The 25,723-nt window shown below is 33.6% G+C and overlaps 1 protein-coding gene across 4 annotated transcripts in view; it reads right to left on the bottom strand.

Annotated features, from left to right (window-relative positions):
* LOC115880324 (venom carboxylesterase-6-like) overlaps nt 1-25,723 on the bottom strand; it is a 54,123-nt gene that overhangs the window by 5,721 nt on the left and 22,679 nt on the right. For all 4 annotated transcript variants that reach the window (XM_030897525.1, XM_030897521.1, XM_030897522.1 and 1 more), the window contains exons 2-8: nt 24,371-24,625; nt 22,602-22,757; nt 19,357-19,537; nt 14,930-15,115; nt 12,921-13,123; nt 8,752-8,926; nt 5,099-5,292 (exon numbers count right to left, since the gene is read on the bottom strand). In XM_030897525.1, coding sequence (XP_030753385.1) covers nt 5,099-5,292; nt 8,752-8,926; nt 12,921-13,123; nt 14,930-15,115; nt 19,357-19,537; nt 22,602-22,757; nt 24,371-24,589 — 1,314 coding nt within the window. In that variant the 5' untranslated portion in view covers nt 24,590-24,625. The remainder of the gene's footprint in view (nt 1-5,098; nt 5,293-8,751; nt 8,927-12,920; nt 13,124-14,929; nt 15,116-19,356; nt 19,538-22,601; nt 22,758-24,370; nt 24,626-25,723) is intronic.

The following is a 25,723-nucleotide window of genomic DNA, read 5'->3' as shown; positions in this document are numbered from 1 at the left end:
TAAATTTGAATTTTAGGCTATATAAAAACGCTTTGCACATCTTCTGATGTCTGTCAAATACTCCTCAACGAGTGATGGCAGTAAGCAGAGTAAACGCCATGGTACAAAGAATACAAGGTATGATATTGCGCAGGTTGGTCGCTACGTCACAGGTGATAACAGGCGCTATTGGTCAGTACGCTCCGCGCGCCAGTTCAAATCGTCAAGATATTGTTATAAACCTGTTTTTTTTTGTTTATATACCGTCATTGAATTATCGCTAAGCAAGTTACTGTGGAGCAGTGAGCCGCGCCGGAGTCGGGCTAGAAGCGAGAGACCGGAGTTCGAATTTCGGTCGGAACATCACTTTTTATTTATTTTTTAAATACTGTTGTATTCTATAGTTTATTTTTGTAGTATAAAAAAAGAACTATTTATTCTGTTATTTTTAATCTCCGTTATTAATATAAATTGATTGTTAGTACAATACCTCATTTAATATAAAATAATATTCTACTTTTTGAAATGTATCGGGCCCTAATTGTACCTAAAAGTAATATATTTTTAGTGATATACCATATTGTAAACTATTTAATATTTTAGTCACTTAAAAAGTTAATTTGCATTGAATAATTGCCTACCATTAAAGGAAATTTGAGCTATATAATCCTTGATGGGCATATTCTGGGTATGCAAATACTTCCTTTAAATTTTGGGTGTCGTTCAACCGATTTATTCTCAAAACCAGAAACTTCTACATATAAAAAGAAGCAGAGGTCACTAATTATAATAAACTTCACCCTTGGTATTACTTCCACTAATTATAATAAACTTCACCCTTAGAATTACTTCTATCACAATTACAATACGTTCATCTGCATTGGCATTTTCTACTTTTCGATGGGAAACAATAAACTTCCCAATATTTTTTAAATGATGTAACAATTCCTCTTGTGGTTACTTTTCCATAGATATCCTCAACTCTGTCCTCATGTGAATTCAGAGGCAATGAAAATGAAAATTATTTACCATAAACATCGCAAACTAAAAACCTAATAAACAATTTTATACCGAATATAGAAATAAATTCAGTATTCTTACCTATCGTCCAAATCCATGTTAATAGATAATTATTATTTTTAAATATATTTTTGGAACTGCTGGTTTTAGTAATTATTAAATTAAACGAACTAAAAAGTCTTAAAAATAAACAATTCTTAACCATAACCCCAAAAATGCAGATCTCCTGTCAACTTTCTTTATTTTTTATTTATTCATTATTTTCCTAGTGACGTCACAGGTGGTATGCGCGAACCGAACGAAATTGGAGCCGCTATCGATCATACCTTGTATTCTTTGTACCATGAGTAAACGCCACGAATGTTTGGGAGTGATTCATCTCTTGATGAAGTTAGACTCGATACGCGCGCTATCATTTTTACATTAAAAACGTAAATTTTTACCGCAGACGTAGGTTTTTAAAGCCCGATCTAATCATCTGCCTGCGCTCCTTCTACTTATTCTAAAATGTTAGCGTGATTGACGAAGACGATACTATATCGCGTTTCTTTGATTGATTCGTTTTTGTGCGTCAGTCCATTGGTGTGCTTGCAGTGCGACCAATGGGGCATTCCATTTTATATTTATAACCAAATATATGTTTTGACAAGACTTTTGACAGTTAAAACAACAAATTACAACAGATTATATATTGATTATTATATGACTTGAAACACCACGGCACTGGAATTAAGTTTTATGTGACCTTGAACAGATTAGTTCACATGGTAGCGACCGATGAATCACTCCCAAACATTCGTGGCGTTTACTATAACAAGGTTTAATGAAAATCTACTCAAAAAATGTGTTTTTTCCATAGCAACTGTTAAAATTGCCTTATATCTAACTTATAACTTACACATATATACCGGGTGTTGCATCGTCGAGCGGGACACAGGAAATTCCATGTAAATTTTAATGGGGTCGATTATTGGCTTCCCTAATTATTTTAGAGAATAATTCTATTTAGGTTTATTGAAGAGCACTAAAACCCACATTCAAAAGAATAACTTTAAGTTGTCATTTCAGAAATTTATCTATTTAGCACTTTATTATTATTATTAAAAACTCATATCTATATCGAAAATATTAGCCATGAATTACACTACCGAAGAAAAAGTATTGATGAATAAATGGTATTATCAAGGAAATAGTTATCAAAAGGTGTCGGACATGTTTGCTGCTCTGTATCCGAATAGACCGATACCTGGAAAATCTGCAATCGCAAGGAATATCCAGAGATTTGAGACCAAAGGTACCCTAATAAATAACTGCAGATGTGAAGCAAGGCAGGAACAAAGAGAAGATGCAAGAAATGATACCGACTTGGAAGTTTTATTGTGCGTGGAAGAGAACGATGGAAAGATCAGCACAAGGAAACTTGAGGATGAAATAGGAATATATCACACTACAGCGTTTCGAATTTTGAAACGACATAAATACTATTCCTTCAAATATGAAAAGCACCAAGAGCTACGAGATGGGGACGAAATACGGCGGCAGGCGTTTTGTTTTGATATAATGGAAAGAGCAAACACGGATAAGGAATTTTTAAAAAACATATGTTTCACTGACGAATGCACGTTTACCTTAAATAATGAACCTAATGTTCAAAATTATTGATATTGGAACAAAGAAAACCAACACAGGTTTGTAGAAACAAGGACGCAATATCCACAGAAAGTAAATGTTTGGGCAGGGATATTCGGACACAATATTATCGAGCCAGTATTTCTTACGCGAAATTTAAATGCAGAATATTATTTGGAACTACTCGAAAATCATATTTTACCTGCTTTACATGATGCCGCTACGGAAAATCAGGAAGTTTGGTACCAAATGGATGGCTGCCCGGCACATAGTACCCTGGCTGTTCGGGAATATTTAGACAATAGTTTATTGTCGTAAACGTTATTGGCCTAAATCATACAGTAAATTGGCCAGCAAGGTCTCCTGATATTTCGCCAAATGATTTCTTTCTCTGGGGCCATTTAAAAAACAGGATATACAGGGATAAAAAATACCCAAATCTAGACGAGTTAAAAATGCTACTTCTGCCGAATGCAATAGAATTTCAGTTTACCAACTAGCGAATGTAAGAAGAGAATTTTATGATTGCCTGGGTTATTGTCTAGCAGTCGATGGAGGAATATTTGAACATCTTCTTAAATCCTAAAGTTCTAACAATTTAATAGTACCTAAATTAATAAGTTATTGAATATTGTAATAATACTATAATTAACCTTGTAATTGATTACTTTATTTTACTTTAATTCATATTAATTTGTATTTATAAATACATCTTTAAGATTTCCGATGTAGGATTGAGTTTTCAATAATAATAAAGCACTAAATAGTTAAATTTCTGAAATGACAACTTCATTTGACAGTTATCTTTTACCTTGACTGGTGCTCATAAGTAAATACAGGGCCATAAGAAAGGAGAAATATTTAAAAAGAGATCGGCGATAACTCGTAAACGAGCTAATCAAAAATATCTAAAGTTATTCTTTTGAATGTGGGTTTTAGTGCTCTTCAATAAACCTAAATAGAATTATTCTCTAAAATAATTCGGGAAGCCAATAATTGACCCCATTAAAATTTACATGGGATTTCCTATGTCCCGTCCGACGATGCAACACACGGTATACTTTAACGGCGAGGATAGATTAAAAACTTTATTTCTTCTCGCACGTTTTTTAATTGCTTCCATTTTTGAAAGTTTTTGTATTCCTTTTCATAAGTTATTCGGGATTTAAATGAAAGTAGTTTGGATATGACGTTTGTCGCCTCAGCCTGAATATCTGTTGCTAATTTACTCATTTCGTTTTGAGCCATTTCTGGCTCCAATTCAATCAGCAATCGACACGAAAGAGAATTAAAAGATATTGACTCAAAACTGACAACTAAAGAGACAGCTTTATCAGAGATAAATGAAACAAGTTTAGATTGGAAAGTGCCCATAAGGACAATGTAAACACTATTTGGCGCTATTCTTGCAACGGTCGCGACCCAAAACTTTTGAAAATTTCGGAGCGGTTCGGCTTTTTCCGGAATTATATCGCCAAATATTGTTTATTCAAATTTATTATTTTTTCGTTTAATTTTATAAATAAAATACAGTGTGTTGCATACAAGAAACTTTATTTTATATAAGGACGCATGTATGAAATACCTATGAAACATTGGAAATCGATGTTATGCCACGATCCACGATGGTTTTTGCAGTTCACAGTTCACAGCACAGCTTTTTAAGTTTTTAATGCCACTTTTTCACAATTATCACCGGTTGGAGTAAATAAAACTTGAATTAAACTCACAAGATAGCAATAATTACTTTGAAAATGGACGTTATATAAACACTTTTCGGAATTTCTTTAATGAGAGCGGTTTAGATTTTAAAGATTATTATGATTTTTGAAGATTCTGACTTTGACAAGAGAAAATTATTTCTGTTTTTGTTTGCCGTTGTTCTTAGCGACCGCTATAGCAGCGCCAGATCGCGTATAACGGTCGCGACCCAAAATAATTTCGCGACCCAAAATTTTTACGGGCTTTCCAATCTAAACTTGTTGCATTTATCTATGAGCTTTATTTATTTGTCAAATTACATAGAAACCAACGCCAACCCAGCTCAATATTTTTTCTATTCGTTATAAATTCCTTGAAATAATAATTTCTGAATATTTTTTAAAATGTAACTGGCTATGGAAAAAATATTGTTTTATACACGACGATAAAATTACATTATCGCCTCCCGAAATTAATTCCCTGGCGATCGCTCGTGAATTAATCTTTTGGTCGACGATAAAATACCATTTTATTGTCTTGTATAAAAGATAACTAAACTTTATTGGAGTATTTGTTGGTGATATTTTATAAAAACCCAGGATGTAATTTTGAAAAAAAATAGATCCAAATTAATTATTATTTTACAAAAAATATATATTTTAATTTTTAAATTTCTTTTTCGTCGTTAAAATATCCAGATTTTCCAAATTTAGAAATTATTTTACCAAAAACACACGATTAACAATATTATTTCATAAGGTTTACTTACATCAACTAGTCCCTGCACACTATCTGGGTTATTAGCATTTATGGTGTTCCCGGAATCAAAGTAAAACTGAGAAATGTTCTTATAGAGTCCTTCCACATCCTGAGTACTAAGTGAGAGTGCTAGTAATGAGTTGGATAAAATGTTCTGAAAGTTAGCGTTTAAATCCTTCCTAATTTTTGAGTTCCTTATTAGACCTGTAATACAATAATTATAAAAAAAAAAAATTGTATAATTTGATAGACAATTAAATTGTGCATCTGATTCTCGTAAAATATATAGGGTGCTCCATTTAAATTAAACAAATTTTTGACGTTTATAGCTGGTAATTATTTAAAACACATCTTTAGACACTCTGTATAAGGCACTGTTATTTGTATTATTGCAATTTACGACAGTAAACATTCAATTTATTGTTCAAATATAAGCATTTTACAAATTGAATTTTTAAAATTAATGTTCAAATTTGGCGCGCGGACGATAGGTCCTCGACAAGGAGAGATAGAGCAGAAGCACCGCGTGTGCAACAAAAAAAGAAGATAAATGGAAGTCGTTGATATGTTTGCGACAGTTTCCATAGTGATTTACTTATCCACGTAAGTATACGGGGTGTTGCATCGTCGGACGGGACATAGGAAATCCGATGTAAATTTTAATGGGGGCAATTATTGGCTTCCCTAATTATTTTGGAGAATAATTCTATTTAGGTTTATTGAAGAGCACTAAAACTAAAACCCACATTCAAAAGAATAACTTTAGATATTTTTGATTAGCCCGTTTACGAGTTATCGCCGATTTCTTTTTAAATATTTCTCCTTTCTTACGGCCCTGTATTTACTTATGGGCACCAGTCAAGGTAAAAGATAACTGTCAAATGAAGTTGTCATTTCAGAAATTTACCTATTTAGTGCTTTATTATTATTGAAAATTCATTCCTACATCGGAAACCTTAAAGATATATTTATAAATACAAATTAATATGAATTAAAGTAAAATAAAGTAATCAATTAGAAGGTTAATTACAGTATTATTACAATATTCAATAACTTATTAATTTAGGTACTATTAAATTGTTAGATCTTTAGGATTTAAGAAGACGTTCAAATATTCCTGCCATCGACTGCTAGACAATAACCCAGGCGATCATAAAATTCTCTTCTTACATTCGCTAGTTAGTAAACTGAAATTCTATTGCATTCGGCAGAAATAGCATTTTTTAACTCGTCTAGATTTGGGTATTTTTTATCCTTGTATGTCTTGTTTTTTAAATGGCCCCAGAGAAAGAAATCATTATTTGGCGAAATATCAGGAGACCTTGCTGGCCAATTTACTGTATGATTTAGGCAATAACGTTTCCGTTAAAACTATTGTCTAAATATTCCCGAACAGCCAGGGCACTATGTGCCGGGCAGCCATCCATTTGGTACCAAACTTCCTGATTTTCCCTAGCGGCATCATGTAAAGCAGGTAAAATATGGTTTTCGAGTAGTTCCAAATAATATTCTGCATTTAAATTTCGCGTAAGAAATAATGGCCCGATAATATTCTGTCCGAATATCCCTGCCCAAACATTTACTTTCTGTGGATATTGTGTCCTTGTTTCGACAAACCTGTGTTGGTTTTCTTTGTTCCAATATCGATAATTTTGAACATTGGGTTCATTATTTAAGGTAAACGTGCATTCGTCAGTGAAACATATGTTTTTTAAAAATTCCCTATCCGTGTTTGCTCTTTCCATCATATCAAAACAAAACGCCTGCCGCCGTATTTCGTCCCCATCTCGTAGCTCTTGGTGCTTTTCATATTTGAAGGAATAGTATTTATGTCGTTTCAAAATTCGAAACGCTGTAGTGTGATCTATTCCTATTTCATCCTCAAGTTTCCTTGTGCTGATCTTTCCATCGTTCTCTTCCACGCACAATAAAACTTCCAAGTCGGTATCATTTCTTGCATCTTCTCTTTGTTCCTGCCTTGCTTCACATCTGCAGTTATTTATTAGGGTACCTTTGGTCTCAAATCTCTGGATATTCCTTGCGATTGTAGATTTTCCAGGTATCGGTCTATTCGGATACAGAGCAGCAAACATGTCCGACACCTTTTGATAACTATTTCCTTGATAATACCATTTAATCATCAATACTTTTTCTTCGGTAGTGTAATTCATGGCTAATATTTTCGATGTAGGTATGAGTTTTTAATAATAATAATAAAGCACTAAATAGATAAGTTTCTGAAATGACAACTTCATTTGACAGTTATCTTTTACCTTGACTGGTGCTCATAAGTAAATACAGGGCTATAAGAAAGGAGAAATATTTAAAAAGAAATCGGCGATAACTCGTAAAAGGGCTAATCAAAAATATCTAAAGTTATTCTTTTGAATGTGGAGTGCTCTTCAGTAAACCTAAATAGAGTTAAGGTTGTCGCCCACTAGACCGCGGCGCGACGCGGCGCGGCGCCATGTGGAAATTTCTTTTGTCTGCTTGCCATGTATTTAAATGGACCAACGCACATTAGAGCGCGCAGCACAAAAGCGCGCCACGGAATTTCCGTCAAGAAGTCGGAAGAGTTCTCTAGCAACTTTTTTCTCCAGTCTCCCGACAGTAAACGCGTTGCAGTGTGCGTACTCACAAGGGAAATAATTTTGCATTCGAGTCTTTTCAGTTGGCTTTTTGACTAGGAACTAGTGATATGTATCAATGGCAGAATTGTATTTTTAAAGGTAAATTAGGCAAATCGATTTTCATAAAGGAATATGATATTTTTTTTAGTCTTCCCTCACTAGAGACAGATGGACGAAATGCCTTTCTATCAAAGATTTAATATAATTGAGGGGTGTAGAGGCAAAACTGGCAATCTCCACTTTTTAACAAAAGTGACAATCTCCAATTTTTAAATTCTAATTACCTAAATATATAAAAAAGATCAGGGTTTTTTTGACCACATAACTAATATACACATCAGAATAAATAAGAATTATCAAAAATATTAGTAATTTGTCTCTTCTGAAAAAATATGATGAGTAGATATACCCGGTGTTTTTTCTTCTAAAACCCTCAATTGAGGAGTGCGTAAAATGTTTCCTTTATATTTTGTAATACTGAAAAAAATGATTTTGTCTTTTATTAAATCTGGAAAAAGATGGTAAAATTCTCCAAACTTCTTTCTTTTTTTGTTAATCGTATGAGTCCAAACTTTTCCTCACCCCCTCTTCCTCTTCCTCTGTTAGAAGAGCACAAAAAATACGCTTTCGTCCGTACTTGAACTCATTGCTTTAAAAACTAAACTACAGTAAGTAAAAAACACTTCGACTATAACTAAATAGCGTTGCCGCGTTTCAAAAGCGCGCTATAGTGGGCGCAGTCCCTTCGCAGCCGGAAAAAATTCTCTTCCCAGCGCCGCGCCGCGCAGCGGTCTAGTGGGCGACAACCTTTAGTCTCTAAAATAATTAGGGAAGCCAATAATGGACCTCATTAAAATTTACATGGGATTTCCTATGTCCCGCTCGATGATCTAGGGCAATTACTAAAAATTATGTGCACTAATTTACGAAATTCCGCAATGACGTCACCCATCTATTTCATCTGGTTGTCAAGTGAAAGAAAGAGTTCGACAATATATGACGTGGCGTTGAACGATGACCGAATAAAGCATACCTTGAGCTTTTATATCGCCTTCATTTTTGACCAGTCCAGTCATCCACGGCACTTTTTGGAATGTCCCATCTACCAGGTATTCTACGGGTGGTTTGGTCAAAAAAGGATTGGGGTTTCGTGCACTTCGCGTTTCTATTGCGGAAGTGAAAATAACTAGAGGATCAGCATAAAAAGTCTGTAATAGATGTATTAAAATATTAGTATTTTAGTGTGCTCAATCATGATGAAATGTTATACAGGGTGTTTCAAAACAAATGCGAAAAACTTCAGGGGGTGATTCCTTGTTCAAAATAAAGAGTAGTTTGCTTTATAAACGTTGGGTCAAAAGTCAACCATTAGGGAGATATCGCGGTACAAAGATGGCGGAAAAATAATGTTTTTATTTTTTATCTTAAAAACGAAAAGAGATAGACTAATGAAATTTTACGGAAGCATTACTGTTATGAAAACACACTTTCTGGTAATTTTTTCACTTTTTTAAAATGAGTGAAAGGGGTTGAAATAAACTACCCCTATCATTCTTGTTAATGAAATTTAAAGAAAAATCTTACCAAACACATGCAAAAAAAATAATTTTAATAGTTTAGTTTATTTAGAAACTTTTTTATCTCTTGTGTTTTTTTGATAAAACTCACCGATTGGAAATTAAAAAATAAAATGTAAAGCATTACATGTCAGGACAAAAAACATTTTTAGATATAGAATCTAGTGGGCAGCTGTAATTTTTTTAGGAAAAAATCTAGTCGGCCGCTCTCACTTTTTAGGATGTTTCTAATATTGTTTTATTTGACATTACCCTACTGCAATACGTTATTATCTAGATTATTATTATTATCATTATTATCACTAGATTCTTAATCTAAAAATATTTTTTTGTCATACGCTCCCAAAAAACAGCTATTTTTACGGACTCATTTCAGTCCGTAAAATGTTTCTTTCGTTTAGGCCGTGCCACGCGTCATGGCAACCTTTGCGGACCAAAATGCTCCAAATTCGTTATTTGTTTTATTTGTCGCCTGAAATTTGTCACAAAATCAATATTTTAAAATTATATTAGTTTTATAATTAAATTATTAAATAATACTAACAACATCAAAAAGCCAAGTTATTTGTTTCAGTAGTACTAGGCAATTATTTAAAAGAGGCTTTAAATTAAATTGGCAGTCGGTTAAACACCAAATTGAATGAGTTTCAAGCGAGAGCAGTAGCAGTGCTGTTGAGAATAAATTTCCGCGGGCACCTTGCTTTTTGAGCCTGGCTGCCTGTGCCAAGGTTCATGTCGCATTTTTAACACGGCTGGTGATGAAATTTGTTTGCTATTAGCAGCCAGATACGATTTTTAAAATATATAGATGGTTCTTATTCCATTGTATTTGATTTTTAAATTATTAAATACTAACAATATCAAAAGCTAAGTTATTTGGAAAAATAAAAATGAAATGAACAATTTTGTGCATTTTGAAAACTTGCATCTGCAATCGAAACGACTCCTCCATTGGCAGGTAAATTTACTTTCTGATGAGGTGGAGTAAATGCGAACGATGATGTACTTGGTAATACATCCGTGGAAGTGGTCGCGATTTTCTTTTCCCCCATTAGCAGTTTGCAAACTTTCTTCTTTTTCTCAATAGATTCTTCTATGTAACCTTCGGCCACTGTGGACGACCTAAATAATTATTGTTGTTTAGAACAAGATCGGAAAATATTAAAATTTTTACCTCCAACCTCCTAGGCGTTTCAGCGATGTAAAATCCACATCTGCATCTGCAGCAAGAGTAGCAGAACTACGTCGGAAACAATGACCTGTATATTCGTTTGGGTTCGACAACTTTAAAAATGCTGCTACAATCGATGGCATCTTCCCAAATGAATGAATGCCGACTCGTTGCACGGTGCATTTTCCTTTACGATAAGAGATGAAGACATAATCATGTGGTACATTTTTTGGCCTAAGACAAGCATATTTTCTATACAACTCAACTGGATTGACAACGTTCCCTTCGTTCACCACCGGAAACACTCTTTTGATATTAGTTTTTGTATCCGCAAGGGTAACTAAAAGGCAGCTGTTGTCTTTTTCTATGATGTCTTTTGCACTGTAGAGAGTACAATTCTTCTCTCTTCTACATGCTCCACAAAGGCCAATGACAAGAGCTACCTAAAAATCAAATACAATGGAATAAGAAACCATCTATATTTTAAAAATCATTAATGCAAACTTACCTTAAGTAAATAAGTTTCATCACTAGCCGTGGGCCAAAAAATCACCGATCTTCTTTTATGGACAAAACCTAGGACTTTTTAGCTCGTAACCAACCGAATTCCTTCAAAAAAGCGAATAAGTTGGGAAATTTGTCAATATAAATATATCTTCTTTAACACTTAACACTGCCTCGCATGGAATATTTCGGACTAAATTGACGATGGTTTGAATGTTGTACTGTAATTAAGAATATTTTAATTTAAAAGCTTCTTTAAATAGGGTACCTAGGTACTTACTTTTTCGTGGAAATAATTTATAGCAATACATCTTCATTTACAACGAATATGCCATTTTTGTCTTTCCATTCATTAAAAAACATCATATTCTTTCTGCAATGGCACGAGATCTCACAGGAAGTAAATCCAACACGATTTCTTTTGGCCTTATTAGCAATATGTTCGATTTTGGAACATTTTAAAATTGTTGGATGAATTTATTTTGTGACAAATTTCGAATGACATGTCAAATGCGATGAAATAAACAAACTCGTTACTAAGATATGAATTTATGTCAACTTTTTTCAAATATAATTTCAAATATGGAAAATTTGCAAATATAGTGTTCTTAAAAACTGTAAAAGCGTGTATGACAAAAATAACACGCCTACCAGTGTTTTTTAGGACTCATCTAGCATTGACTGGCTAACGCCTCGTCCGCAAACAGTAATGATTCGCCCTAAAAAACATCATTTTAGGTACTAAATAAGCATAAATAGCTATTAGTCCCTGACATGTACGTTTATTTTATTTTTTAATTTCAAATCGGTGAGTTTTATAAAAAAAATACAAGAGATAAAAAAGTTTCTAAACAAGCCAAACTATCCAAATTAATTTTTTTGCATGTGTTTGATAAGATTTTTCTTTAAATTTCGTTAACAAGAATGATAGGAGTAGTTTATTTCAACCCCTTCCACTCATTTTAAAAAAGTGAAAAAATTACCAGAAAGTGTGTTTTTATAACAGTAATGCTTCCATAAAATTTCATTAGTCTATCTCTTTTCGTTTTCAAAATAAAAAATAAGAACATTATTTTTCCGCCATCTTTGTACCGCGATATCTCCCTAATGGTTGACTTTTGACCCAACGTTTATGAAGCAAACTACCCTTTATTTTGAACAAGGAATCACCCCCTGAAGCTGTATTTATGAAACACCCTTGGTATATACAGGGTGGTCCGGTATTCCAGGAACCTCGGCAAGTTGTATATTCTGCAGATAAAAATAAATAAAATAGTTCGTATAAATGTATGTCCTAAAATGCTTAGTTTCGGAGATACAGTGTGTAGAAGTTTTGCTTTTTATTTCAGATTTTTTTCCAAATAATTTCTGAAGCAACGTCAATATTTGTATGAAAATTGGTGTCTGTTAGTTTTTTGACATGAGAAATTTGATTTTGATGTCATTACGACTCCTATTTGTAGAGGGCGCCACCTACATGCGTTTTAACTGTTTTGAAGAGTAATAACTTTTTGTCCATACCTGAATAAAATTGTTGAGTGAAAAAATATACATTTTCGTGATTTTCTACGTAAAAAATGTCTCTTGGTAAAAATAACTACGAGCAACCGTTGTTACGTAGTTCGTTTGCTGTCCGTTAAGATTTTTTTTTGTTAAATTAGCATCGTTGTTGTTCATTTTTCCGTATTACATTTTGTATACGACGCTTTCTATGAAATAAAATATAGAAATATTATTACCTTTTTGTTAGAATGTAAAATTTTTCAAGACAAGAAATTTCAAGAGACAATTGCAAGACAAGACAAGACTTTGCCATTCAAGAAATCTGCAAGACAAGACTTTGAAAATTTCTCGTCTTGAATTTCAAGACACGACAAGAAATTGATTTTCAAGACAAGAATTCTTGTCTTGTGCAACACTAGTTACGCTATGCAAGATATTTTTACCTACCTTAAAGTAGTCTTGCGATTGCAAGATATCACTTGCTGATACAGTCCGAAGACAATTAACAAGTTGTCGTGTAGGCGTTGTTGAATTTCCACAACCGACAAAAGACGCTTGGTACCCAGTAACAGTTTTCTGAGCTTCGCTATTCAAAAAAGCCCAAGCAGCCAAAGCATTTCCGCTTTGTGATATTGCTTGATGAAAAAGACCTAGAAAAAATTATTATTGCGAAATCAGGAGATTTTTCTGTATGAAAAAGTTTTATGTCAATTTTTAGCAAAACGATGTCTAGAGAATGACCTCGTCAAAATTATCATCGATTGTCATACCCCAGCCGTACTTGACGCCGATTTTTTTCTATCACACAGTGAATAAACATTAAAGGAAAAAAATACATTTACATACCGGGTACGTCTCAAAAGTGACTCACCCCTATAACTTTTTTATTTTTTCTAAATCCTTAAGTGACTGACATACTGATTAATCACGATCCGGCTCAAACCACTCAACATAAGAAGCTCAATTTTGGCATACAGGTTGATTCTAGTGTGTAGAGGTTCGATAAGAAGGGATTTTTCGAAATTCCAGTTCCAAGACGGTGAAACCACCCCTCAAATATTACAATATTTTTTATTTAAAAAACGGTCAAGTTTCCGAAAAAACACTTAAACACGTATATTTTATTTTGTTTTTTTACATATTTTAAGATTTTTTAAAAATATATACAGGGTGTTTCGAAAAATCTGGTCATTGATTAATCACGATCCTGCTTAAAGCGCTTGACGTAAAAAGCTGATTTTTGGAAAACAGATTGACTTTAGGGTGTAGAGGTTCGATAAGAAGGGATTTTTCGAAACTCGAATTCTAAGGGGGTGAAACTATCCTTCAAATATTAAAATACTTTTTATTTAAAAACCGGTGAGTTTTTCGGAAAAACTCTTAAACACGTATATTTTATTTTGTTGTTTTACATATTTTAAGATTTTTTATAAATTTATACAAGGTGTTTCATAAAATATGACCATTGAGTAATCACGATTCTGCTTAAACTGCTTGATGTTTAAAGCTGATTTTTGGCAAACGGATTGACTGTGGGGTGTAGAGGTTTGATAAGGAGGGGTTTCTCGAATCTCAAATTCCAAGAGGGTGAAAACGCCCCTCAATTACAATATTTGTTATTTAAAAAACGGTTAGTCTTTCGGGAAAACTCTTGGACAAGCATAATTTATTTGGTTTTTTTACATATTTTGAAATTTTTTAAAAAATCATACAGGGTGTTCCAAAAAGTTGGGTAATTTCTAAACTACGATTCGGCTAACTGCTAATTTTCTGCTAATAAATTCTGCTAACTGCTAACTAACTGCTAAATTTCTAAACTACTTAAACTGCTTGACGTAAAAAGCTTATTTTTGGCAAACGGATTTTTCGAAAGTCAAATTCCAACGAGATGAAAAATTCCCCTCAAATATTACCAAGTTATATAATAATATCGCCATGTTGTTTTTTCTCATGTTGACATAAATGTGAGAAAATGTTATCCAGTTTGTATGTTAATGGAAATTCTTGCTTTGCTTTATCATCACCATTACAATTCGACGCGAACGAAGTCGCTGGTATACGCTAGTATTACTATATGACATAAATTAGGATTGATGACGTATTCACTTGTTTTCGGTCACTTCCTGTTTCACCGGAAATGACTGCAACTTATTTTTAAATGGCACCCTCGATATTTTTTTACTTTATTGCATAGAATGACATCATATGTCAACATTTGGCATTCTCGCTTAAAAAAAATCTTATATCTTTTAAATTTCAATCTAGAGTGCCATGGATAGGTTAAAAAAACACTAATTTTTAATCCAGGAGCCTTGGAAAAATAGATTTGATCGTCTAATGTTTTTCGCGTCCTGTCCTGGCCGGTTAAAAGATGTCCAAATCGTATTTTTAATCATATCTCAATTTTTTCAAATGGAATAACTTTTAGGTATGTTATGAAACTTTTATTTTATTACCTTTCGATGCAGGACTCAACATATGTAAATGGGTACTACCAGCTCCAGCACTTTGACCAGCAATCGTAACTCGATCTTTATCCCCGTTAAAACTCCCTATATTTTTCTGTACCCATTTTAATGCTAACACTTGATCTTTTAGTGCATAGTTGCCAGGCGCCTCGTCGTCCAAAGTTGTTAAAAAGCCTTGAAAATAAGAACGTGAAATTATTCACTGACAGATTGAAACATACATCATATTAAAACAATAAAGTTTGGCTTCTTATACTAGTATAAAAATAATATAATGAGAAGAGCTCCACTTTTACAAATATTTTCTGCCGGCTGACAAAATCTTAGGGTTTCCATACAAGTTTCTGGCAATTTCAAACAAGTGAGCTGTGAAATACGGACAAAATCCGGACTTTGTCAAAAGGTTGCTTTTTTAAAAGGTCGTTTCAAAAGTTCGTAGCTGAAAAACTCGCGGAGTTATAATATAGTCTGTGAAACGAATAACTTTGAATTTGACAGTTATCGCGGGCTTTTCTAGTGTTAATTTTATTAGGTTAGCAACTTGCGGTCATGTTGACGCAATGCCGTCTCTAATAGAACAGCCAATATATAAAATGACAGCGATCTTTATTTCATAGCTACCACTGACGCCTTTTTTCTATGATATTGTATTATTTGCAAATATAATTTTTCGAACATTGATACTTGCAAAATATACATATAAATTTTGTGAATGCAAATAATAATACATCACTATTAGTAGATATTGAATGTTTTTGTTAAATTAGATCGATTTTCAAACCCCAAAATTTAAAATATATTTTACATTTTACCCATTATCTTATGTATCGATTCATTATTTGTATATTGTAAAACATTTCCTGCATTTGTATGGTTCATAGTTTATTTGCCAAAGTATTTATTACCATAAATAGGTATATATATTGTATTTATTAACTGTATATTATGTATATTTCATATAAATTATATCATTTTTAAAATACAAACCAAAAATACGAGGAATAATTGTTTTTTTCATGTATTCTACAACATATTTATTAATCCGTAGTATCTAACTAGCGTGACGTCATAAATCTCGCTCTGTGGCTGTTTTATTAGAGACGGCATTAGTCTAATTTATTATTATTTAGAAATGTCAAAAACTGATGACATTTTACTTTTGACATTATGACATTTCGTGTTAATTTTTGTAAGAAGAGGAAGAACTGTCACTTGTTTTATTATTTTCCTTTCCTATTTCACGAAAGTAAAAGGAGTTACCTATCTGATTCGTTCAGGCACTCAATTTAAAGAATATCAGTAACTTTTTTGATAGAGGGATTTTATATTTGCCCTGTTGGTAAAAAATAACGGTCAAAATTCAAAGTTATTCATTTTATAGACTATAAAAATAAAATGGTCACCTCATTTTTTCGGAAAAATAACAACAAAATCTTTTTTCAAGCATTCTCATAGAAAAATATGTTTTTCGCCATTATTTTCGGTAGGTGGGGCTTTGATGAAAATTTACTGTGGAAAATGCCATATGAAATACAAAACCGGGAATATCTACGAAACCGTTAAAATTTTTGAAATACTCTAAATACAAAAAATGTTCATTTTTTAATTCTCCATCTAATAAAAAAATGATATACAGGGTGTTCCATTTAGAAAAACGAAGAAAAATTATTTTATATTTTTGGCGTAAAATATTGAACATCCTGTATGATTTACGATTACCATATTTATAGCAAAGTAAGAACAGACCATCTAAAGTAAATATTTAATATAGTTTTCATTTCAGAACATTTCTTGTATTTTTAATATTTTTTTTTTAAGATGGGCTGAAAAATATACCGGGCGTTGCATCGTCGAGCGGGACATAGGAAATCCCATGTAAATTTTAATGGGGTCGATTATTGGCTTCCCTAATTATTTTAGAGAATAATTCTATTTAGGTTTATTGAAGAGCACTAAAACCCACATTCAAAAGAATAACTTTAGATATTTTTGATTAGCCCGTTTACGAGTTATTGCCGATTTCTTTTTAAATATTTCTCCTTTCTTATGGCCCTGTATTTACTTATGAGCACCAGTCAAGGTAAAAGATAACTGTCAAATGAAGTTGTCATTTCAGAAATTTATCTATTTAGTGCTTTACTCTGGTGCTTTATTATTATAATTAAAAACTCGTACCTACATCGAAAATATTAGCCATGAATTACACTACCGAAGAAAAAGTATTGATGATTAAATAGTATTATCAAGGAAATAGTTATCAAAAGGTGTCGGACATGTTTGCTGCTCTGTATCCGAATAGACTGATACCTGGAAAATCTACAATCGCAGGGAATATCCAGAGATTTGAGACCAAAGGTACCCTAATAAATAACTGCAGATGTGAAGCAAGGCAGGAACAAAGAGAAGATGCATGAAATAATACCGACTTGGAAGTTCAATTGTGCGTGGAAGAGAACGATGGAAAGATCAGCACAAGGAAACTTGAGGATGAAATAGGAATAGATCACACTACAGCGTTTCGAATTTTGAAACGACATAAATACTATTCCTTCAGATATGAAAAGCACCAAGAGCTACGACATGGGGACGAAATACGGCGGCAGGCGTTTTGTTTTGATATAATGGAAATAGCAAACACGTATAGGAAATTTTTAAAAAACATATGTTTCACTGACGAATGCACGTTTACCTTAAATAATGAACCCAATGTTCAAAATTATCGATATTGGATCAAAGAAAACCAAAACAGGTTTGTCGAAACAAGGACGCAATATCCACAGAAAGTAAATGTTTGGGCAGGGATATTGGGACACAATATTATCGGGCCATGATTTCTTACGCGAAATTTAAATGCAGAATATTATTTGGAACTACGAAAATCATATTTTACCTGCTTTACATGATGCCGCTAGGGAAAATCAGGAAGTTTGGTACCAAATGGATGGCTGCCCGGCACATAGTACCCTGGCTGTTCGGGAATATTTAGACACTAGTTTTAACGGAAACGTTATTGGCCTAAATCATACAGTAAATTGGCCAGCAAGGTCTCCTAATATTTCGCCAAACGATTTCTTTCTCTGGGGCCATTTAAAAAACAGGATATACAAGGATAAAAAATACCCAAATCTAGACCAGTTAAAAAATGCTATTTCTGCCGAATGCAATAGAATTTCAGTTTACCAACTAGCGAATGTAAGAAGAGAATTTTATGATCGCCTGGGTTATTGTCTAGCAGTCGATGAAGGAATATTTGAACATCTTCTTAAATCCTAAAGTTCTAACAATTTAATAATACCTAAATTAATAAGTTATTGAATATTGTAAAAATACTATAATTAACCTTGTAATTGATTACTTTATTTTACTTTAATTCATATTAATTTGTATTTATAAATACATCTTTAAGATTTCCGATGTAGGAATGAGTTTTCAATAATAATAAAGCACTAAATAGGCAAATTTCTCAAATGACAACTTCATTTGACATTTATCTTTTACCTTGACTGGTGCTCATAAGTAAATACAGGGCCATAAGAAAAGAGAAATAGTTAAAAAGAAATCGGCGATAACTCGTAAACGAGCTAATCAAAAATATCTAAAGTTATTCTTTTGAACGTGGGTTTTAGTGTTCTTCAATAAACCTAAATATAATTATTCTCTAAAATAATTAGGGAAGTCAATAATTGACCCCATTAAAATTTACATGGGATTTCCTATGTCCCGTCCGACGATGCAACACCCGGTATATATTTGATTTATTTTTTAATACCTCCGAAACTATGGAAACCCTAGGCAGGGCCGTATCTAGACCAAATTTTCGAAATTGAAACTCGAAAATCGAAAATGGCATTTGCTTTCAAAGTGGAAAAATGAGGTTAGGATGTATAATGTATATTCATCAATAACTAAAGAATATTTATATATATTTATTGTCGAATTCAATAAAAAACGCTAAAAACGTGTAGGGGATTTCCCTATAAAACGTAACTTCTGGCTCTTTCTTATCATTGCGCCTTTTATACTTGAAAGCTGAACAAATTACCATTGTAATAAAGTTTATACAAAGTTCACTACACACAATCAACTATTAAAAATCGCTAAATTGTCGCTGATGACCAGCTGATGACCAGCTGTCGTTATGTCTAAAAAGTTGGCGTCTAAGGTCACAAATTCTGCTGCAGCCCGTATATGGGCATTACATGTCCTTGTATTCTTTAATCATTGATATTCATCCATCTTCTTCTTCTTCTTTTTTGTTTCGTTCTTACTTGCTTACTTAATGATCATTACTCTTTAAAAATTTTCGGCCATAATTCGGGGGGGTGGGGGTTTGAACCCCCAAAACACCCCCCCAGATACGGCCCTTACCCAAGTGTGTTGTATAATAATATTTTAAGAAATATATTTATACTAACCAAAAGGCCCTAACCGGTAATTGAACGTCACCAAAACAATATTTTTGTCCATAAAATAACTAGGGTCAAAATAATCTTCATTACCCGAGCCAGCTATGAAACCACCCCAGTGAATATAAACTAGAACGGGTTTCAAGGCATCAACATTATTGTTTTTATACATATTGCCGCTATTGATATCCTAGAAATAAGTATCAAGGTGTGTATTTACCCTAGATAGTTATACAGGGTGGGCCAAGGGAAAGTTTCCACCCCAATTTTTCTCGTTTAAAATTAAAATTCGGAAAAACGCGGGGGCGGCGCCACCCCTAAATCCTTAAATGGAAAGGAGGGCCGAGTGATACCTCACGTGAAAGGTCTTTCAATTCCCTTTTTAATGATATAAGATATCATGTACTTTCGTTCAGTAGTTTTAGAGATTTATTGATTCAAAGTAGATTTTAATTTATCGGTTAAGTGGTGAAAAAATCGGTTTTTATTTTTTTTGTCTCTCTGTATGTATTTTTTTTGGAAACTTTATATCGTTGAAAAGAGTGAAACGCCAGCACTTTTTTAAGTTCATAGCCAAGTATGATTTCTATTTAAAAAATTACAATTTTTATTATTTCTGACAAAAATAGCAAGCATAAAAAAGAACTGACTACGCCACTGGATTGTGCTTAAAAAAGTGCCTTAAGAACGTTTTTACAGAATTTTATTATTCCGCGAAATACAAAAGTTATGGGCAATTTTCCAAATGCTGAAAAATTCAAAAAGACCCCACCCCGTATCTCTGTTGGCAGTGAAAATATCAACAGACGGTTTACGCCATTAAACGTTTCTCAGAAATCGAGCCCATGACCTCTATGTCGGTTTTGCTCTATCTAGTCAGGAAATAGGGTTTCTCTGTTAAAACAGACCAATTTCGACCACCCTGTACATTGCGTTGACAAACTTTTTTTTATTATAGCCAGCATATTTAAATATCTTTAAACAACTCAAAAACTACGGAGATCAAACGCAGGATCCATTTGGCATGGGTAGCATTTGGAAATATGAGCGATATTTTCAAGGATAAAAAGATGCCCATGAACCTAAAGAAAAAGGCTTAGGACAGCTGCATTCTACCTGTGCTTACGTATGGCTTAGAGACTATGGCAATTACTCGAAAAACAGCAGAACAACTACGAGTAGCACAAAGAGCCATGGAAAGAATCATGTTGGGAGTCACCATTAGGGAAAAAATACGGAATACCCACATACGTCAAAAAACAAAATTAATAGATGTTAAAAGAGTGGCAAGTCTGAAGTGGTAATGGATAGGACATGTGGCAAGACAGAATCCAGACCGATGGCCCCAAAAAGTAATCCTATGGAGACCTAGGGGAACAACAAGAAGTGTGGGCCGACCAAAAAAGAGATGGGTCGATGACGTCAGGGCAGTGGCGGGAAGACAATGGATAAGATTGGCTAGAGATCGCGAAGCATGGAAAAACCTAGAAGAGGCCTATATCCAACACTGGATGGAACCAGGCTGAGAAAGAAGTAGAAAGAACTCAAAAACTAAAGTATTTAAACAAATTAAAAATGCCTTATTTAATCCAAAAAAATTAAATAAAATACCGGGTGTTCCATAAGAAAATATATAACTTTGGTATGGATCGTAGTTCTGAGACACCCTGTACAGGGTGGGTCAAATTCGACGCTTTTAAATGGAAACACCCTTTTCTGTAGGAGATAGACGAAAACTAATATCGGTGTCTGGAATTCAATTTTCATCAAAAACATGATGGTGAAAACCGCACGTCAATATCTGTTACCGTTTCGGAGTTACGGGGTGTTTTTCAAAAATGTGCATTTTTAACAAACCGTTGTAACTTTTTTGCTATCGAAAATTTTGTATTTCTATAAAAACATTTCCAAAGCACCTTTTTACCTAGAATTTAATGGTTTAAGTATAATTTTTTTTGAGTTATCAACAGAAAAATTGATTTTTTATTTGGGACACCCTGTATATTTTTAATTTATTGAAAAGAATTTAAAATTACCTTTCCAAAAATATAGCACACTTGATATTTTGTTATAATCCCCTTCGAAATACAGAATTTTTAAAAGTTGGCCACTTTTAACTAGTAGGCTTTGAACCCTTTATTGATGATATGCCCTTAATGGAACTCGAAAACATATTTTTCCAGCAAGACGACGCACCGCCTCTGATCGCTGAAGTTATCAGCAAATTTTTGCATCCAATTTCAAGAATAATTGAATAGCCAACCAAGATTCCAGCCGTTGGCCGTCGAGGCCGCGTGACTTAGTGCCCATGGATCTAATCCTATCGATTTGCGGAAAAATAAAGGTTCCTTATTCTTCCGTGTAATCTAGACAAGAATTAGAAATACTTAGCAGTTATGAGAGGGTATCTTTCACCCCCACTGAGTTAATGAATTCCGCGAGAAATGTTTAAAAACTGCCCCGTCTGTCCATAACAGAAGACGGTCGATATGTCAACACCTGTAGCAAAATCTCATGTCTTGGTTTGCTATTTATTTTTCTTGTTATTAGATATAGTTTAAATGTGTTGATGTTGATTAAATATATTTTAAATAGTTATAAAATTCTGCATCTCTCATAGCAAATATTATTTTCGTTTTAATTGATGCTCACAGCTAGATTTTCTTTTGCATTACAGCCGGTGCAGTTCAAAGCCTACTTATTTAAAGCGGACGAATTTTTATAAACTCTATATCTCGAAGAGGAATCGAGCAAAATATCAAGTGTGTTATATTTTTGGAAAGGTAATTTTAAATTATTTTCAATAAATTAAAAATATACAGGATGTTTCATATAAAGAATCAAATTTTCTGTTGATAATTCTTAAATTATTAATTTTAAAAACATTATACTTAAACCATTAAATTCTAGGTAAAAAGGTGCTTTGGAAATGTTTTCATAATTGCATATTTTTGAAAAACACCCCGTAACTCCGAAACGGTAACAGATGCGGTTTTCACCATCATGTTTTTGATGAAAATTGAGCTCCAGACACCGATATTAGTTTTCGTCTATCTCCTATAGAAAAAGGTGTTTCCATTTAAAAGCGTCGAATTTGACCCACCCTGTACGTTTGAAAATAATTTTAAATTATGCACATATACCCATAAAAAAAATTGTTTCTAGATCTTTCCGTTTTCTTATAATCAACCGAGGCGAATGAGGTTGTGGGGCGCCACCCTGTATAACATATGAAATACAGTATACATACTTACATTATGGATATTTGGGACGTAAACATTTAGATAAAGGCAGTCTTCTTGGCCTTCAATGACAGGTTTGTCACTAAATAAGTAGTTGCGCTGAATACAAAGTGGAGCTTTACCAGTAGCCAGTAAGAAATAAGCCCATGGATCTGGTTCTTCGGGGGCCTGAAATTTTTTAAACTTTTGTTAAGTGAGGCAGTAATTGTTGCCTAAGCTGTTTAATGAAAATAGTAGTAGAATATGTTGAATAGGAGAGGCGCTAAGACACATCCCTGCCTAACTCCTGTATTTGTTAGGAATGGGTCGCTCAGTGATCGATGGTGTGACACTCTTGACTTGTTGTTGTTATGGAGGCTTTTACACATTGTAAGAAATTTGTTGGGTACTCCAAACTTTTTCATAATTGCCCAAAGCGCATCTCTGTTCACAGAGTCGAAGGCTTTTGTTAGATCAATGAATGCAACATAAAGTTTAGACTGCTGCTCTTTTACTTTTTCCTGTAGTTGACGGATGGAAAATATGGAATCGACGGTGCCGCGGTTGGTACGAAAACCCGTTTGCGATTCTGGAAGGATTTTTCTATATATAGGTGCAGGCGGTTTGACATAATTTTTGCAAGAATTTTTCCCGGTAATTTCCGCAGTCTGATGCACTTCCTTTGTTCTTAAATATATTCACTATGTTCGCGTTGCGAAAGTCCTGAGGTACCTCTCCGCTTTCCCATACGACATCGAAGAGAGCCTTAAGATGACCAATAAGTTCTTTACTTGCACACTTATAGATATCTGCCGGAATCGCGTCACAGCCAGCTGATTTTGTTGTTTTTAAGCTGTTTTACGGAGGTCTTTATTTCCTGTTCTGTTATTGGGATGTCTAATACATCGAGGCTGTTATACTGAGGTATTATGTTGAGTGCTTCCATATTGGGATTGTTTTCTTGGTTAAGGATATGGCTGTAATGTTCTTTCCAGCGATTTCTGATTTGTTCTTCCTCTTTTAGAAGTTCGCCATTTTGTGCCATGATTGGCCAGCTTACCTTCTTAGGTGGACCGTATACTTCTTTTACAGCCTCGAAGAATTTACGATAATCGTGATGCGTGGCGTACTCTTGAATCCGATTCGCTTTTTGTGACCACCAGTTATCCTTTACTTGGCGCAGTTCTCTTCGTAGCGTGTTGTTGGCTGATTTAAAGTTGTCTACCAGTCTTGGATTATGTGGATTTGCAGTGACTGCTTGATGTGCTCTATGCTTTTGTTCCGACAAAGCCTGTATATGCGGTTGATTTTCATTAAACCGGTCTGGTTGTTTCTTTTTGTTCGACGTTCCCAGTACTGCTTCGCTGGTTTTATGAATCGCATCCCTTAATTGTGTTCAGCCTTGTTCAGATTCCAATATTGAGATTGAAGTTATCGGTGGAAGTGATTCTTGGAAAGGGGTTCTCTAGACCCCATACGTTCAATCTGATCATGTTTTGCTTTTTACAGTGTGGATGTTTGGGTTTTAACTAGATTTCTGCATAAAATTGGATTGGAAATAAATAACCTATTGTTAGTTAACAACATATATCTTCTTTTTTTATATTTGCAGTAAAATATTATCCTTTCAGTAGAAAAATACACCAGAAAAATATTTTATACAGAACAAATACAAAATTAAAAAAAATAAGATAAATTTTAATAAAATTAATAATTAATAATTTTAATTAAATCTTATTTTTACGTGAGGAATCTCCCCACGAGAGGTACTTCTTTCCTCATTCGCATTCAGTGTAACTTACCGCAAATCTTAAATGTCCTACGGGCGGTTTGGCATACGGAATGCTAGTAAAAGCATTATATATTTTGCCCGTTCTTGAAAATTGGTAGTTTCCAACAATTAATCCAGAGTCTATGCGTACACTAGGTAGACAATATGCTGGGTGTCCCGAGTACGGCAACGTACACGTGTATGAAAGTGCCTTAGGCAATAGCATCAAAAACAAAATTTGAAAAATCATTCTCTTTCTGCAGCCGAACTAACGTTTCAATGTTACCTGAAAAAAAATTATACAAACTATGGTGAATACACGATAGATAACCATAGAAATCTTAATATTACAAATACAATTCTAGGAATCAATAGAGGTCAAGATCTACTCAAGATTATTTTCCAGGTAGGGACATAAATATACAGGGTGACGCCTCTTATACGCCGCGGAAGCTCCAAGGAGAACGATAGTTTATATCGAAATGAAATTTTGGTAGCATATACAGAGAAGACCAGGCTACTAGTAACATAGCAACTTGCCGGACGAATTTACGCTTACCCGATTGCGTTCGTACTTGAGATTCACTGCCGGCTAGTCGACTGGTCAGGCAATACGCAGTTGCAGTTGTGCTTAATAAAATATAGACTGAGCATCTCATTCATAAATAGCTGGAACATGCGGTCAGACAATGTCTTGTTATTGTTGTGTTATTGTTTTAAGTTATAACGAGTGCGACACGAGCGATAGATAGGTTGTCTCTGTCGTAACGGTCGTTCCCTGACGACTCTGCCGAGAAACACAACACTGTCTTTCGTTTCCCAAGTACACCTGAACTCTCCGTATCATAGCCGGGTAATTTTTTTATTTTAATGAAGCTATAATTAAATTAAAAATATATCGTATTTAAACTTTTTTATATTTTATTAAGATTTAGGACAGGTTTTTTTAAATAAAAGTTTAGAAAAAACGTCTTAGAGTCCAAAAAGGATAAAAATAATAAAATACACGTTATAGAAGAAATTTTATAATCGAAATTACGTAATTTTTGAAATTAATAATAAATTATTAATTTTAGTCAAACATTTACAACCCCTAATATTAATCAAAACAGGATCTATTCCACAGATATAATAGAATCGGCGACAGGGAGAGAAAAAAAAATATGATTGTTGTAATTTTTTTTCTGGTTAAGTGATGTCTTATGTAAATTAGAGAAAACATAAATCTGTTCCATTAAAGCAAGGAAGGTGATAGGAAGTGGATAAAATGAAAACTACATTTATTTAACTCGGTACTGTCTTTATTATACCGGGTGCGTCCCAAAAGTGGCTCATCCCCATAATTTTTTTTATATTTTCAAATAAAAAAACAAGATTTAGTATG

Source organism: Sitophilus oryzae, unplaced genomic scaffold, assembly GCF_002938485.1.
Source record: "Sitophilus oryzae breed Bouriz unplaced genomic scaffold, Soryzae_2.0 scaffold_1621_pilon_pilon, whole genome shotgun sequence".
Lineage (NCBI taxonomy): Eukaryota > Metazoa > Arthropoda > Insecta > Coleoptera > Curculionidae > Sitophilus > Sitophilus oryzae.
The sequence above is the reverse complement of the archived record's forward strand: the minus strand, read 5'-3'. Positions and strand labels throughout refer to the sequence as shown.